General features: G+C 45.8%; 1 protein-coding gene across 1 annotated transcript; it reads left to right on the top strand.

The window, feature by feature from the left end:
* The first annotated feature begins 557 nt into the window (after positions 1-557).
* EFHC1 (EF-hand domain containing 1) lies at positions 558-17,519 on the top strand. The gene is made up of 11 exons (XM_009915709.2): positions 558-691; positions 4,599-4,820; positions 6,330-6,617; positions 8,437-8,586; positions 10,016-10,208; positions 10,523-10,743; positions 11,521-11,661; positions 12,881-13,094; positions 13,731-13,878; positions 14,732-14,948; positions 16,880-17,519. The coding sequence occupies exons 1-11, from the start codon at positions 629-631 to the stop codon at positions 16,949-16,951; spliced, it is 1,929 nt and encodes a 642-aa protein (XP_009914011.1). The 5' UTR covers positions 558-628; the 3' UTR covers positions 16,952-17,519.
* Positions 17,520-18,420: the final 901 nt, after the last annotated feature.

Below are 18,420 nucleotides of genomic sequence, written 5' to 3'. Positions count from 1 at the left end.
CCCACCATTTCACAGCTAATATACATACTATATACATAATACACCAGCACAATCACATCTGTTAAAATGTTTTGGGCACTCCAGGAATGGATTTGGCCCCCCATGGCTACTCCTCTCCCTGGGCACAGCGCAGGGCAGGGACAACTCCCAAAGGGCAGCATAGCTGCCGTTTTGGAAGCCAGGAGATTTTAATAGCACGGACATAGCATAACCTCACAAGGGGGTGAGGGCCTGGCAGAGGCAACACTGCGTTTACGCTGTGGGATGCTGAAAGGCCCCGGCTGGGCGTGAGGGGGAGGAGGAAGATGGCGGCGGGCTGTGTTGGAGTAGGCCGAAGCGCGCTCAAATCCGTAGGAAAACAGGATTAATGCTTTCCACAGCTCCCGGGACTGCTGCTTTTCCCCTCCCTCCGTCCGCTCCCCCCGGCCACCGCTCGGACCGGCCCCACAGGCCGCGCTCCCGCCCTCCCGTTGCCACGGCAACCCCCCCCCCGAGCCGCTCATTGCGCAGGCGCGGAGCGCGGCCGGCTCAGTGCGCATGCGCCTCCCGCTCCGAGCCTGCGCACTGGGCGGGCGGTTGCCATGGAGACGGCGTCGCCGGAGGCCGGGGTGGGAGCGCTTCCGCCGCCATGAGCTCAGAGCCGGGGCCGGGCCTGCCCTTCCTCCCGGGCTGCGCCTTCAGGGACCCCATGGTGAGCGCAGCCGTCCGGTGTACCGTGCCTCCCGGGGACACCCTCCCTCCCCAATTCCCCCGGAACACCCCTAAGCGCGGTCTGGCCTGGCCTAGCAGGTGACCCCCTGGGAACCGGGCCTCTGGCAGCCCCTGACGACACCCCCTGGGAACCTGGTACTCCCTCAGACCCTCCTCTAACTCCCCAGGAGACCTGGTACCCCTAAACTCACAGAATATTCCCCCAGGGGACGTGTTACCCCCGGAACCCACTCCGAGGGAATCTCCTATTCCCTCAGACCACCCTCTAATTCCCCCAAGAGGCCTGGTACCTCCCAAAGTCACCTAATATCCCTGAGAGGACTTGGTGTCCTGGGAACCTGGTACCTCTCAAACTCACCAGGCACCCTTCAGGGGTCAAGTGACTCCCAAGGGTCCTGGTGCCCTGTAAACTCATTTGATGCTCCCCAGCAGACCTAATACCCACTGAACCCCCCCTCCAGTGGACTTGGTGTTTCCCAAAGCCAACAAATATCTGCTGAACTCACTTCTGGGCAACCTGAACTCTCTGAACCCACCTGGTATCCCCTGACCCCACCCACAGCAGACCTGGTACTCCCTAAGTTCTCCCAATGTAATTGAAAGTCTGTTCCCAGCCGACCGAGTATCCCTGAGCCCACCCTCCAGGGGACATGGTACTCTTAATCTTGTCTCTGAGGAACCCATTGCATCTTGCACCCATCTGATAACCCCTGAAATTGTCCTGATAGCTTTGGAGAGGTAAGTTCCCCCAGCCTCACTTGAGACCCCAAAATCTTTCTCTATAACTGCAGAACTGCTATCTGCAAACTCAACCCATGGAGATTAAGTACCCCTGAATCCATCCAGTAGTTCTCCCGCCAGTTCATGTGATACCCCAAGGGAAGGCGTATCCCCAAACCCACTTTACAGTCTTGAAACCTGATTCCCCCAGGAAAACTACTGTTTCTCTGAACCATCTCAGTTTTCCCAAAGGGATGTTGTTCTGAACCTGCTACTCATTCTGATTCTGTCCTGAAGCAGGACCCATAAACTTACCTGATAACCCCTCAACTGTCTTGCTATACCCTAGAGAACCAACACTGTCCAAACCTCAAGCAGTCCTCTGTTAGGAATTAATCCCCCAAACCATCCCAGTACAGTTATGTCCTGGACCTGCCCACCACCCTTAGAGGAACAGATACACCCTGAAGTTGCCAGTCTTCTGGGCAATCAATACATTCCTGATAGGCCTTCCTCCAAAGCTCTGATACTTCCACAAATGCTCTCCTGGTGTTGCCTGGAGAACTGAATCCTTGATAGTCCACAGGGACCTAATGGTCTGGAACCTGAGAACCTGATAGTCTTCAGAGAACTGGTATCCTTCTGCAGAACTGAAACCACCACAGCCTTCAGGATCATCCCAAGGAAGTGAGGCCCTCTCAGCTGCTCCCAGGTTCAGTGGAAGAAGTAGTGTCATCCTCACCCACTGCACTTGAATTGATACCTAAATGAGGAAGCAACCTCTCCTTTTCCCCATTCCCAATGGTCCACACATTAAGGATCTGATAACCCCAAATCCTCCCAATATCCTCTTGAGAAGCAGTACCACAGATGAGAACTGATACTCTCTGAGTTCTCTCCAGTACTGTTTTAGAGCAGCTAATAGCTCTGCCCTTCCTTCTCCCTGGGGAAATGATATCCTGAGTCTTGACACCATTGCTCAACTTCAACTCAATGCTACTAATGTCAGTTTGAGAAACCAATATCCTGACTGCTTCCCTCAGAAGCAATGCTCCCAAACTTTCATAGGGAACAGAGAGACCAGGGCATGCCTTACGCTTCCCTGGAGTTTAATATCCTCAAGAACAGGCTCTTCCATTTCCATAAGGTTTCTTATTCTGATTGAGGCCCCTTCTTCCCCCTGTTCCCTCCCAATACATCCAAGTTGCCTGGTCATCAGGAGAACAGGCCTCCAGTATGCTTTGGTATTCCAGGATAAGGAACCTCATGCACTTGCATGTGAACTTTTGTCATGGGACATGCTGTGCTGAAAAAAAAAAAGGCATTAGCATGAAGCATTACAGACTTGGCAAAAAGGTTGTTAATTCAGTGGAATTTCTTCAGATACAGACTGGCAGTAACTAAGATTAGGAATTTACATTCTGTGTTTTCCCTTTTAAATTGACATTAGTCACCTGATACTGTGAGATGTTATCTGGCATCCATGTTCACTTGGGAAAGCCTATTGACTCTGGGAGTCTTATGAATATATCAGGTGTTTTCTTTAGGCAACTGTGGGGCCTTAAAAGCCTGTGCACTTCTGACAAAAACTGATATTGCCCAATTTAAAGACAAACTTCCTGGTTTTCCTTGAATATTTTTCCCACAGCTTTCCCTTGGTATTTATTTAACAGAAGAAAATGGCAGTTCTGTAGCAGGGCTAATGTTTATAAGGTGTTCTGTTAACATGTCTTCAGTAAACTCTCTTGTTTTCACCTGAACCTGTTTTCCTAACTGCTCTGTCCACAGCATTGCAAGATCTGTAGTGCCAGTTTAAAGAGAAAACAGGCAATTATGTGAAATTCAAGTGGGGCCTTGAAGGTATAAATAAGATTAGAGGCTTAACCATGAGGAGTGAGGGAGGGGGTGGAGAAGAAGTGGTTCACATGCCTGAGGTTGGACTGATTGCAAGTCTGGATCTGGAAAAGGAGCTGAAGCTTGTTCCTTCAGTGCTAGAAATGTGTACAATTCTGTTTTACTTGGCAAAAATCAAAGTAAAGTCAGGGTTTTTATTATCAGGGACTCACAATTTCTCCTGCTTTCTCTGGAGCATTAAGTGCTGAAAGCCCAGTGGGACCAGCCAGGCATGGGTTATTTCAAATACTTTCAGGATTGCAGGTGAGATGCCAGGTATGGTGGACTGTACAGAAAGTCAAGTAGCTTGGTGTCACTCAAGTCTGATCCTAACCTTCAGTAGTGAAGAACAGAACTGGACTGACAGAGATCAGGTCCTATTCACAGCTCTGACATTTTCTTGTTTTGTGTCCTTAAGCAAAACGGAACTTCCTGTGCTGTCTGGATAATTATTTAGCTTGAAGAATGGCTCAATAGCTGGCATGAGGCAGATAGTGAAGACAGGTGAAAGGATCCAAGAAGCTCAAAACTGAGATTAAACCAACAAAGCAAAAAATGACAGGTGAATCCTATAGCCAACATTATACAGTGCTCACAAAGATAGAATTCTTCTCGTCTTATCAGGCTTCTCATTAATCTGCTGTAGAGTCTTACATTGTGGTTGTGATTATTTAATGTGTGAGCCTTGCATGGACTGTGGAGAGAGGTGGTGAAACAGCTAATGTGGTTTGGTACGTTTCATAATTGCAGTTCTGTGAGCGTGACACACCTTGATTTAGCCCAGCGAAGAAAATCCTGTGAACATCATCCCCAGGAGAGGGTTAACAAAATAAACAGCGATGGAAAACACAGAAGGTGCACAAGGTGTAATAGTCAAGGGAGCACTATAAGGCAGTAACAGAGTGAGGTCCCATGGTGCTCTGTACTGCTGTAACACAAAGTAGGGAGCAAAGAGTTTGTAGAGAAATACTAGGGCAGATATGCACTGAGAATGGTGGCAATAGGGAAATTAAGTGATTTAAGCTTGTGGGGAGTGGGTGCCAGTGGTAGGATTTGAGTTCACTCTGATGCTTCGTTCCTCCAGCCACTTACTGTTTTTTCAGCCTTCTTGATCCAAGTGTAAAATCTGATTGTAAATAACTGATGCAGTAGGTTATAATAAAATGCTGAGGGGGCATTCTGGATAATTCACTATTTTACTGTTTTTCTGTGCTTTCAATAGCCATATCCACTGAGTGCATGCAGTATTTTAACAGCTGGATTTCCTTCCACAGAAAACATCTTTTCATCGGTCCCAGACACTGGGCTACAAAAATGGATTTGCCTTTTCTCGGCTGCCAACAGTGGGGATCGGTGGGGAGCGACTATATGTGAACCAGCTTTCTCAAGCTGAATTAGATGAATTATCCAACAAGAGACCCACGCTGACCTATGGGCAAGCCAAGCAGGCCCCACCTTCAGGCTTCATTCCAGCACATGTGGCTTTTGACAAAAAGGTATAAAGAAGCTTATTCCAGGAATATCGCTGGCCAAGTTCGGAGACATAAACAGTCAGCTCCAGGGTTCATGGGACAGTGTACAGCAGTTTTCAGATGCCATAGCCCTTAGTCAGAGACAGCTGAACCCCAGACTGAAAGAGGCTTTCTTTGCTCGGGAGGAGGATTATAATACGTAAACGATGTAAGACATTCCCCGCAAGTTATGCTAGAGCCTTTCCAGCAGGCATTGGAAAAGAAGTTTGATTAACTCTGAAAAGCTTCAGTTTATAACCATTGCCCTGTAAACCACAGCCTGGCCTTCTGTGTTTCCAAAACTATATTGAGATTGTAACTGAGCTTAAACTGTAAAAGACAGTCTGCAATGGGGACCCTGTTAGACTGTTTTACTGTGGTCTATCTATTTATGCTTGTGTTTGTCACCACAGCATGTGACAGCCTGTACTGCTCCATTAGTACTTCCTACATTACGTCTTGGTGATCTTATCAGACTAGGAGGTGGCTATGTGTCTGCCTGGAGCAGTCCTGAGCTGACCCTTGATTTTAAATGTGCCAGTGGCACAGACTGCAAGCTGGCAAGTGCAGCCGCAGCCACGGACAGAGCAGTTGCTGCAGAGTGTGCGAGGCTCAGCAGACCTGAGTGTGTGCAGAGGTTTGCATGCTGCCAGGCAGGCCTAGAAAGGCAGTCTGCAGCCAACCCTCAGCCCATCTGTGAGACAGTCTGGGGAACAGATGTGCTGTGTTAATTACTGAGGCTATTCCTTCAGAGTAATGTAGATGTTGCTGTTTAATCTGTCAGATACTTCTCTGCCCCTTCATCCAAGCCAGAGTAGCAGCAGGGATGCCAGTGCTGCTGGGGGCAGCCACGGTCCCTTTTGAAGCACTTTTGCTGGCTTGTAGGAAATTGCTGGCTTTATCATCTCTTAATTACCCAGGCCTCTGGGTTGATGTAGGCTGGGTATGCAAGGCCTGATTGGCCACCTACATGCTCTTAGGGGCATTGAATGATCTTGGAAGGAATATTCCTCGTACTTCTGCCAAGCACAGGAACTATGATTGACTGACTGGTTTTTCTCCTTGTTTCTCCAGCACAGATTAGCTTTTGCTGTCACTGCTGAATAGATGTGATTTAAGATGACCCATGCAGATTTTAAAATCCACAGATGTGGTTGAATCTTTACTAAAATCTCCTGATAACTTCCCTAAATCAGGGTCTGCAATGCTGACAATAGTAAAGGAAGTAATGTATGTCAGAAAATTAGATTACTGGCAGTAACCAAGCACCTGGCAGTAAATTTGTAAAAGGCACATCTTGATAAAAGCCCTCATGATGCCTCTGCCAACAGCCACAGATTAAGATACAGTTGGCTTTGATGATTTTATAGATTACAATCCAGTAATTTTGCAATGCCAAGGCAAATTACAAATAAATTATTGGTCTTAATAGACTAATCGTGGTGTTAAATTTGTTACTTTCTCTCTCCCTTTGTTATATTGCCCCTTTGGCAGATTTTGAAATTTGATGCCTATTTCCAGGAAGATGTTCCTCTCTCTGCAGAAGAGCATTACCGGATCCGCCAAGTGTGTATCTATTACTATTTGGAAGATGACAGCATGTCCGTCATAGAGCCTGTTGTGCAGAACTCTGGTCTTCCTCAAGGCAAACTTATCAGACGCCACCGGGTGCCCAAGAATGACCATGGGGATCATTACCACTGGAAGGATCTGAATCGGGGCATGAACATCACCATGTATGGCAGGACGTACCGCATAGTAGACTGTGACCCATTCACACAGGTGTGTTGCTTGTACAGAGAACACTGACACAAAGAATCCCAGGAGCTACAGGTGCACAGACGTGTTAAGAGTCCAGTAGTCTGCATCTGTAGCTTTCACAATATGGTTGCTCACAATCTTTCATTTTGCTTTTTGTGAAGACTTCTTTCTTCAGATCAATGGGGAGCTCAAGGTATGATAGTTGCTGAGGGCATGTTAATTGCTCAGTATTTTTGCCCCAGGGCTGCTGGGATCCCATCCTTTGTCCTCAGGACTTCTTACAATACAAATTCTAAGTTAATTTCTGTGTGTGCAACAGTTTAACTGCTTAGAGTCCAGATGAAACATTGTGCATTTGTGAGAGAGAAATTACTGATCCTAACTCTTTTCTGACTTAATACTCCTCTGTTAAGAATAGGGGAAGGGAATGCAGTCAGTAACTCTGCACCCATCTACAGCCAAGCCAGAAGAGCGGTCATGATCCGTGGGTTGAGAATTGTGGTATGAACTGACCTTTCTAAGAGAGCTTACTCATTGCCCGCTTTTCTATTTCTGGCTATTTCTGTACCAGTAAATGTGATAATAACAATCCAATATCAAGTAATAACAAATACCAGTATACTGGTATCCTGTTAGATTGTCCCCAGTATAATCTCAGCCCTGGTCAACTACTATTCTTCCAAGCATTTCCCAGGAGTGGTCCAGAGGTTAGAATGCTCCAGCGACCATTCCCAATAGGTGAGTTACATGCAGCCAACCTGTCCTGGAGGCTGAGAGAGTTTAGATGCAAGTTGTTCCTTGCCAGCAGGCCTCAGTGCCTAGGAATGTTCCCAAGCATGTATAATATATTGGTATATATGTGGCTGTTGAGAACATGTGGGGCCAGCTCTGCTGGAACTGGATAAGTGTTAAAGTCAGTTCACATCAGATGAAGAGCTGGTTCTCATGTAAATGTTGGCTGGTTAATGGAAAACATTAAATGAGCTACATGGGTCTACATCTCAAGGCCACTAGTCTACTTATTGTTAACTGGCATCCTCCAGACCAGAAAATAGTTAGTCTGAAAGTGTGAGCCTGCTTTGTGAGTCTTCAGGGTGATCTCACATGCTTGTTGGAGGTGTTTGCATAGGTGCTTCCTGTGCTGAATGTTTTCATGGGCCACTTCCCAAGGCCAAAAAGTGAAGAAGTCCCTTGAATTCAGAAGTTGTTTTTGGGTGACTGATGTGAGTACACAAGTAATACCCTAGAGTTTGTTGATGCATCTAAGGTAAGAAAAAACTCTGTTTATAAACAGATTGTCCTCTCTCTGTGGCAAAACTACTCCTCCTGAAAGATGGACTGAAGCTGCCGCTCTGGAACATATCCTTGTGGCCCGAAGGGCCTTGGTGAGCCTAGTGTGGGTAACGCTAACTTCCACTGTCTGACACACTGGGGAGCCCTAGGTCTCTTGCAAATTCCGACTGACTACATCTGCGGTTATACACTAATTTAATTTTTTTCGTTTACATAAAAGAGACCAACTGACAGTTATCCTCCATTTAAAGCCCTAAGGCCAAGGAAAACTGTGCTCAAGTAAAATCTGAGTTAGGATGTTGAGGACAGGACTGCCCTGAGTAAGTAAAGGGCAAGGAAAGCTGAGAAACAGCTTAAACAGAAACATCTTGGTCATCTTCTGTTGTATTTGCTATTGCAGTAGAACTAATACTCCTGTAGCCTGGTGGTCTGTGAGGAATGAATTTGCAGTATTCTGACAACACTCATCTCAGCCCATCTGTAATCTCTAGTTACGTCTTACCTTCAGAACTCACGGCATCATTAATACCTCAGATGACCTTCCTAGGTGTTCCTGGAGAGCCAAGGAATTGAACTGAACCCTCCAGAGAAAATGATTTTTGATCCTTACACAGAACTGCGTCGGATGCCTATGCGCAAGTACATCACACCATCAGATTTCGACCAACTCAAACAGTTTCTGACTTACGACAAGCAGGTGAGAGAACTGGTAGTGATTACCCACATTACAGACTATATATGTTATTGAAATCTGAGTCTTGTGAGTGTCTGCAACCTTACTCATTCTAAAAAATCTCAGTCTGCTGAACAGACTCCACATTTGCTCCTTTCTTGGCTTTAGTGAGAAACAAAACCTTTTATGTTTTTGCTGGGCTTTGTGCCTTATAAACGGCTTCTTTTTGGATTGCAGAGCCTATGCTCTAGATCCTCCATTTTTCTCTTGCTTTCTGTTGGGATGAGGCAAGCCACCTGCCTTGGGAAGTTAGCAGGTGAGGCCAGGTGCAGTTCGAATATGAATGGGCATGCTGCATCCACTCCTTTCTTACCCCAAAACTTTGATGCCATGTGCCAGAGTGGACAATTTCAGACAAACAGAAATGTCACTTGCTCTGACTGAATTCTCCCTGTGCATACAGTTGACTAACACTCTCCTCCCTGCTCCTCTGGATCTTCTTTTCATCTAGCAACAATGTAAGAAACCCTATAGACTACATCTATACTAGAAAATAAAACAGCCAGGACACGACCCGAGTTCTGCATATTGTCCCTGGCCAGCTATCAATCAAACAGTTCCTGGCTATCAGCTAGGTGTTAGCCAGGATCATATTCAGTTGCCATTTTGGTTATGGGCACCCTGTTTTGAGGGGAGCAGACAGTTTTGCTGTGTGGATGCGAGCTGGGCCATGCCTGCCATTTTGCTACCAGTTTAGCCTTGGTGACTCAAGTCTGTGCTGGGCCAACTCTGCCTGCAACGGCTATTGGGCTGCCTGTTTAGGAGCTGTACCTTGGGGAACTCTTGAGCATTGCAGTGTGAGGAGTTTGATTTCTGAGGCATTAAAAGATGATATTTCTACTAGGCAGAAATAAGATGAGGTCTGCAGTGAATGCAGTCTCTTCAGGACTGCCGAGTGCATTCCCCTCTGCCTTCCTCAGCATGAGAGTGGAAAAGAATTGGCCATGACACCTCTAAGAGGTTTAAGAGTCAAAACAAGATTCTGTCTTGCTGTATTAAGTTTCATTATAAAAATCACTTCCCTTAAGGCTACTTCCCTACTCATTCCAGGGCAATTATTTTCTGCTGCTTTTTAATCACACCCCCCCCCCCCGCCCCATTTTTCCTCATGCTTCCTGAACTAAATTTCTTGTCTCAGCATAAACTGTTCTCTTTCACTTGCTGCTGCCAAGGTAAGCCAGGCCTGTCCAGCTCTCCAGGCCCCTGCTGCCCTTCCCACTGCTGCCTCAGCAGCCCATTCATCCCAGTGCCCACAGTACAAGGGCTTAGTTCTTCCATACCTGGCAGAGAAGATTGGTGAGATGCCTCTAATCACCCAACCCATTTCAAACCACTTCATTTGGACAATTCTAATCCATGTTTGTCTTCTCTGCCTCTTTTTTCTCCACCCCAGGTCCTTCGCTTCTACGCCATGTGGGATGACACTGACAGCATCTTTGGTGAGAACAGGACGTACATAATCCATTACTACTTGGCAGATGACACAGTGGAGGTTCGGGAGGTCTACAAGCAAAATGATGGTAGAGACCCATTCCCAATACTGATAAAACGCCAACGCTTGCCCAAAACCTTTGTGGACAAGAAAAGTAAGTTTAGATTGGCCAGCACATCTGTATGTGCTAAAATGCCTTGGTGGGTAGATACATATGTGGTGGCTGTGTCAGAGGTACAGTGAGTCTGGAGAATTTCTGAGAACATTCCAAATGTCATCAGTTATTGGCCAAAGAAAAGTTCTTTAAATGATCATTAAATTCTTTATCTTTTGGGAAACAGTGGCAGGACAGCAGTATCAACAGCTCCCTGGAGCTGCTTATACAGCTTGTTTTTGTGTCTCTTTTCACTAGAAAATGTTAACATCTACCTGATTGATTTCTTTTTCCTTTTGTTGCCTTGTCCTTAGAGACCTTCCCAAGCTGTGTGCTGGAGATCTCTGATCAGGAAGTACTTGAGTGGTACACAGCGAAAGATTTTGCTGTTGGCAAATCTACCACCCTCCTTGGACGCACCTTCTTCATCTATGATTGCGATGAGTTCACCCGAAACTTCTATCGTGACAAATTTGGCATCACAGACTTCCAGCCAGTGGAAATAAAGAAGAAACCACTTGAGGAAGTTCCACAGGTACTGCAAACCATTTCTCAAAAGAAGAGAGGGAAGGAAGCAGCTGGTATAAGCTCATGTAGTAAAGTATATGTTCAGCTTAGTAAGAACTTACAGTAAACAAGTTCAGCTTAAAGAAAAGAGCAAGTAACTTGAAAAAAATGAGGCAAGAGTGGTCATAATTTATATAAAATGAAAGTCCTCTGAAACTGTTGATTTCTAATAGTGGAAAGGACAAAGCACTTGCTAATAGTGATAGAAAGAACCCTGGTTATGTCTATACTAGAAAATTAAAGAATGTCAGGATTTGTTTTTGGCTGGGAAGCCAACTCGCACAGTCTGGCTGCACTCATACTGCCAAAGTCTCCTTCACCCTCCAAAACGGGGTTGCAAAGTCCAGCTGCCTACTGGGAATGGTTACAGCCCTTGTTACCTCCCAAACTGAGCCTAGGAATGGTTTGGAGTGCTAGCTAGCCTAGACCACAAACATAACAGTTAACAGTGTAACCATATAGATGACTGAGTTCCTGTGCACAGGAAGGTTTAGTCATCAGTATAGCCACAGTCTCTTTATTCAGAGAAATCACCTGGCTTTCTGAATTTCAGATTTTCTTAATTCTCTTAAATATTGTCTATGGCCAGGCTAGTAGCATTTCTGCTGGGCAGGATGTCACAGCTATTGCTACCTGGTGACAGAAGATTTTTTCCAAACAGATGTTTTTTCTGATGAGCTGTCTTGCAGACATTGTCTTGTTCTTAGTTTCAGCTGTTTATGCTTGATATCTCCTCTGGATGCAGGTAATTCCTCCCTACAATGGTTTTGGCATCCTTGAAGATTCTCTTCAGAACTGCTTTTCTCTGCTTCCAAAGCCTCCTCGGAAAGATATAATTAAGATACTAGAGAATGACCACAAGGTGCTGCGATACCAGGTGGCCCTGGTAAGTGCCTTCCTTGACGGTATAGTGCCAGCTTATGTTGTAGAGTCAGAAGGGTGGGAGTAACAGCCTGCTCAGACAAGGCTGTTAGCAAATTCTCCTCTGTGCTGGTGGGAAAAGAGAGTTCCGCAAGCCAACACGAGTGCCCCGTAGGGGATGCCGTTAGGTTATTGTGTACTTGCTGTGACAATTAGTGGCACGCAAAGGTAGAAAAAAACAAGACCAGAAAGTACAAAACAGACATGCTACAAACCCACAGCCATTTATGGAAAAACTCCCACTGACATCAGCATGTGACAGATGGCCCTAACTGAAACAGCATTGCAGCTGGGCACTATGCCTCTGCCTGCCTTCAACCGCTGCCACAAGCGTGAGCTTGCTGTCTCTCCGCTGCTGGCTCCCAGCATCTGTCCTTCTCCAGGCTAGTCCTGGCCACAGCAGCCCGCAAGGGGCTGTGCTAGCAGAGCAGCCAAATGCCAGCACAGAAGCTGAGGAGTCCACGGGGATGGTGCTTTCCGCCCACGACAACAGCATTCAGGCCCTCGCCTTTGTGCCAGCTTTACAGTTGGTTTATGCAAGGAGCCTCTGGCACATCCAGTAGTAGCAATGGCATTTCCTGTGCTGCCTGGTGCCTGCCCTCTCCAAACACTCAGAGTGAATAAGGGATGATTTCTTTTCCCTATTGTGCGGGAGTTCCTAAAGGTCACAGCTGATGAGTTCAGATCCACTTAATTTTCAACTAAGCAAGTAAGCCTAGTGGTGTGTCAGGGGAGTGTCTTCCTGTGACTAAGAGCTGGAAGCAGCACCAACCTCTCTCAGGCACTCATTGTAACGAAAAATGTAACTTTAATACTAAATTTTATAGCCAGTCTCTCTCTCTGATGAATCATTCCATACAGGATATTCCTTTCTCTTGGATTACTCAGTCTGTGGAAACACTGAATATACTTGGTCACTGCAACCCAGATTCTGCTTCTGTTAGCCTGACTAGAGCAAGTAACTTTTGAAATTCAGATGCTTAATGCTGTCTAGGGCTTTGTTACGCTATGTCAGCATATCTGTAGCTTTTGGCCTATATCAAGCACTTTGTTTAGTCAGCTATAAAAAAAAAAAGCTGTGAACTCTGGGTGCTTATGAGTATGTTACTAGGTGCTCCTAAGCACCCCAGGAAAGAAAAATCTGGTTCAACTGTTCTTTTCCAAAGCCACTACCTTTCGTCTAGGAATCACCAAACCCCGAGGACAGAAAGCGTCGTTTCATCCTCTCTTATTTCCTCTCCGATGACATGATCAGCATCTATGAACCCCCAGTCCGTAACTCTGGCATCATTGGAGGCAAATACTTAGGAAAGACCAGAGTCACCAAACCAGGCTCTACTACAGAGAATGCCACGTACTATGAGCCCTCTGACCTCACCATCGGTTCTACAATTGAAGGTAAAATGCAGCCTGGATTGATAATACTCTCTAAGCAGTGTTGGTTTTCAGTGCCTGCTCCGCTATGTCATTTATTGCATGGACAGTTCATATACCTTCCTTCACTTGAAAGATCTGTTCCTTCTGGCTCTCATCACATTTGAGTTTCCAGATCACCAGCTGGTGTACATTGATATAACTCTGTTACTGTCAATGTTTGGACCTTTGACATAATTAGGAAAAAAAGAGCTACATTCTCCATAGTATGTGTTCAGTTTCCATTTTGGGACCTGCCAGGATTCACAGGATAAAAGCTATGTTAGATGACTTCCAGTAGCAAAGGCTTATCCTGTAAGGAAAATCTATCCTATAGGGAAAAATAAATGTAATACTGAAATATTTAGAAACACACCAGTGCTAACGTGGGAGTCATTTTAGGCCCAAGCACAGGGCCTTTGCTCTCAGCAGCTGCTTTTCTTGCAGCAAAACTCCCTTTGAGTCAGTGAAACTATTCTCACTTCAAGGGCTGAAACAGCAGAGCTCGCTCAAACCTGAGCCCAGCCACAAGAGAGAAACCATGCTCTCTCCTGGATGATGAAGAGACTTACCCATGCTGAAAGGCAAGTAACACTGCTTTCTTTAATGCTTCTTCCCCAGTGTTTGGCCACAGGTTTGTTATCACTGACGCTGATGAATATGTGCTTAATTATATGGAGAGCAATGCAGAGAGTTTCCCTGCGGCAACACTGCAGTCACTGAGGGATCATTTTCGCCCACAGCAGGTGGTAAAGGAGACTGCCAACAGGTAAGCTTCAAAGGACGGCATTGTGGAGCTAAATAAGACTCAGGGTTGAAAGCTAAGGGCATTTCCAGCAGCCTCCATGGGCTCCAGCTTGCTGTCTAATGGCTGCTCAGCTGATTATTCAGTTCCAAGAGCCTGTGTCTGGACACATACAGAGGTGGTCAAGTATGTACTATATAATGTTGTGGCTGCTGCTGACCCGAAAACCTTGCGGGACAACTCTGGCTCAGCAGCAGAGATATTTTCAGCTAAATGGACACAGTCATCTTTTCCCAAAAGACAGCAGTTAACTGTAACATGCCGCTAACAGTATCTGCATGAGCCACTAGGCGGTTGCAGGCTCAGCGGATGGTTGGTGGAGTCTTTTTTTTCATTTGCTCTGGCTGTTCTTATCAGCCCATCAGAGCCTAGACCACATCCTCTTTTTTTAGCTGTCTGGACCCATTTTGGGTGACCCAGAAACAACCCTGTTACCTTACAACACACTTTGGAGTCAGTTGGTATCATGGTAGTTCAAGGGCTCATGTTGAAACTAGGATGGCATAGAGTTCCTGGAACTAAATGGAACACACAAGAAAACGCTCCTTGTCCCAGAGCACTTGCAGACAAAAGGTGCATGGGGGAAATGTCATGCAAAGGGAAAACAGTTTACCTAAATTTCCAAGATCAGGAGTGAGCTTCATCTCCATGTCCAAGCTGAGATGAGCTTGCCACAAAAACCAAGCACCCCAGAAGCCTGCTGTGTGTTCAGAAATACACTCTGGCTAGCCATGGCGGGCAGCCAGCACACAAGTGTCACAGTAAGGCTGCCAGAAGTAGCTTTTACATGAAGTCCCGTTCTTCCTTTCTTCTACAGTGACATCCCTATGCTTGGGACCAGCAAGCAGGAACTGGATGAATTACTTGTGCAGGTTCGGGAAGAGCTGAAGCTCCATAATTACTTGAACAACAAGAACATTCGGGAGACATTTCTTCAGTGCGACAAGGATGGCTCTGGCATCCTGGACAAAGCAAAATTTTTAGCCCTTTGCGACAGCTTGAGTGTGCCAACCAATGCTATTCTTGTTAACAAGGTAAGAAGGAAGGGGTACTGTGCATATTGAATTCCCCTCCTACAGCTCTTCCAAAAGAGCTCTTCTACAAACCCTACCAACCCTAGCCAGGCAACACCAACAGCTGCTCTACCCTATGAAAGGGAATAGCTTCAAGAAAAGGGCAAGAGAGTCCCAATTCAGAAAGGCCTCTGAGTTGTTGGACTGAGCCTGTGTCTTAAAGGAGGAGATAATAATTGCTGTCCTCTAAGTAAAAGGAAGAAATGTTACCCAGGTTGCCCACCAAATGAGTAGCCTAGTGTTTGGATGCACTGTTATGTGAAGCCTGAAAATGCCTGCTGGATCAAATCTCAGAGATGAGCAGGAGAGGTTGTGTATCATGATAGAGATCAGGCACAGGCTACTGCAGCATTACTGAGTGTCTGTCATGACTTAAGCACACCTGGGCTTGAGTAGAGATGACACTGAGGTGCTTAGGGAATGAGCCTTAGGAAAGCTTAGACGCATTCTGGGTTTAACAGCAACTGAACTGAAGATTTGAGAACTAAATATTATATAAAAAAAAAAGAAATTAGAATCATAACCACTTGGTTAGCACAAGTAAAACATAGGCTTGCTGGGCACTATGAGCAACAGCACATGGAGATGACAGTCTGCATAGCAGAAAACGTGAGGGAAACTGAAGGGAAAAATTCATGCAGCGGGGATGGAGGATCCTTTCAGGAATATGACTGGCAAGGATGCTTTCTTAGCATAATATGATATGTAGTAGATTAGTGGCCAATAAAGGCAGACTCAGAGTTTAAAGAAATCTAGAAACCAGAGGGAGTATTTCCCTTGTTAAAAAAAAATTTTCTAAACCAGCCAACTGTGGGCATCACAGCTGTGGTTAGAAAGGTACACAGATGGGGTACTTATGTCTCCAAAAGTGCAGTGAATAAAGGCCTTCAACCAGCACCCAGGGCTTTGCTGTACTAGAGTTCACCGGGGACCACGCTGCCCTGAGGAAGTTACAATGTGGTGACAGTCCTTCCTGCTTCCACTCCAAGAACGGGAGACGAAGTGACATGCCTAAGAGCACGTGGAGAACCTGTGACAATTGAGGTTAAACCTCCATGTTTGAATCCCCATCTAGGACCATATACACAAAAGCATCCCTTTTCTCTCTTGAAATCTTAATAAGATTGTGCACAGAGCCCTCAAATTTGTGGTGGTGCTATAAGTTAAACATACGGCAGATTGTTAACTACTGTCTGGATCGGAGATGAGCACAGCTGTCAGTCACACAAGAGCAACCCTAGCAAAACTGTCTCCAGGCGACAAGGGAAGAAGAATCCTTTCAAGGAACTGTGATATTAGACCCTTTCCATCTCCCTGGGTGTCAGTAGGAGATTAGTTATGCAATTAAAGAAACAAAAGCTCTCTTTCTTCCCCTTAAGCACACAAAGGCTGTAGCTCTGTAACACAGTGCAGGGTCAGGCACAGATACCAGAACTGTCTCATTAGTAGGGCTGTCGCTGAGCTCAATTATCTGTGTCTCCACTTTATGCTGTGTGCACACACCAAAGCAACACCAGTGAACAGTGACTGTTCAGATATGCTGCCCCCATCCCACTTTTGGCAGGGATTTCTATGGGGTTTCTGAAAGATTTGCTGTGGCCTATGTCAGTCTGTGGCCATGCTTTATTTTTTTGTGGATCTATTGCCACCGAGGTGATACTCAGAAGGCAATTGAGATTAAACACACACACTTTAACTCTTCTCGTTGCATAGATCAGTGTCATCTATAAGCATTCAAGGTTACCTGTGATTCAGGACTACTAAGGCAGTAGGCTCTTCCACACAGGGGAATAAGATCTGCTCTGTCTCTGGGCACTTTCCCCTAAAAACCCAAATTTGCAGCTTCTTCCAACTCTTTATGGTGTTTGTTGTGGTTTTTTTTTTCCCTCCAGCTGATTGACCTATGTTCTTGTGGAGAAGACAAGATAAACTACCATGACTTCCTTCGAGCCTTCCCCTCGTGATCTTTGCCCAGAAGCCGAAAGCGCAAGACCAGCATTAAAATTCTTAGCTGACTTGACTTTAAGACATTGTGCTTCAAAAAGGATGCTCTAATCTTCACCTTTGCTTCACTCACTCTCCACCTTCTGTTCTCACTAGAGCCAGCTAATTTCACCTTGATTTTGTTAACATTTTTTTCTTTCCTAACCTTTCCCTGCCCTTTTAGCCACCACCAACTCAGCCTCACAACTGCTGGATATTGAAATGAAACTCAGAGGAGAAAAAACTTCAGAGAACCAAAGCCAGGTTCTCCTGTTTATCTCTCAACTTTCTAATGCAGTACAGGAAGGCTTGCTAGAGCTAAAGCTCTCTACAGCCTGGAATGATAACCACTTCAGATTTCTCTTACAGAGTCAAAAGGGACCTTTCACCTTCAAGCAGCAAAGACTGCCAGTTTAAATTGTTATTTGCATTGCAAGAAGATCTAAGAGCCCTGCCATGGACCATGATAAACTCATGCTTGCTAGTCTGAATGTAAGCAAGCCATGCATGGCTGCTATAAAAGTGTTAATAAATCTGCTTTAAATAGAAGTACCTCAATGGCTGGAATAACTAAGAAAAGTGGCAGGGCGGGGGGGGGGAAACCATGAAGTGTGATTCTGGGTTTACTTGAAATGGAGTGGTGAGTTTAGATCTCACACAGCTATGGAGATAGCAGGCGTCTGTACGCAAATCTGCTGACAGCAGCTTTGCATTTTTTAACAAAAGGTTGGGAGAATGGGTTTAGGACTGAGATGCCATTTAAACCCATCTTACGCAAGCTGTCATCTTACCAGACAGGTCCAATGAAAAGGGAAAACTAGCAGTTGGCATAGCAATAGAGTTATGACACTTGCGCTCCACTTAGAGTGACATTGCTCATCTCTCGATGAAGGTAAAGGTGGCAGGGACCTTCTCACCCCAAATGACACCTGCCAGGTATGGCCGTTGAGCACATATGAAAGGCAACTATCATGCACACAGTAGAGAACAAAGCTCTTTGGAACAAAATGCTTACTTAAATCAGGTTTTGTGCTGTGGATTCCCACTTCCCCTGAGACAGCTCAGTCTCCACATGACAGCTCCCTCCTGCCTCCTCTTGTTCAGAAAGGTCACCGCTCTTCCCTTCTGGGCCCGTTTTGTGCTGCTGCTCACTCCGACCGAGAATCACTACATCTCTCTCAGGTCCACCTTGGATTTCAAAGCATGGCTTGGCATGAGGTGCCTTCCAAGCAGCAGCTGACAAAGGCTAACTTCTAAAGGCCACCTTAATCAGTTTTTCCAGAGACCAAGAACTTACAGATGAAATTACCGGAGCTGGAGGCTGTAGAAAAGAAAGTCAGAAACTGTTTTCTGCACATGCTACAAAACTGTAACCTAATACTCAGCCAAATCATGTACCATGCCCAGGGCCAGCTGCAGAAAGTATACAATTTAGCTCACCATAAAACAC

This window comes from Haliaeetus albicilla, chromosome 18 (assembly GCF_947461875.1).
Source record: "Haliaeetus albicilla chromosome 18, bHalAlb1.1, whole genome shotgun sequence".
Taxonomy (NCBI): Eukaryota; Metazoa; Chordata; class Aves; order Accipitriformes; family Accipitridae; genus Haliaeetus; species Haliaeetus albicilla.
The sequence above is the reverse complement of the archived record's forward strand: the minus strand, read 5'-3'. Positions and strand labels throughout refer to the sequence as shown.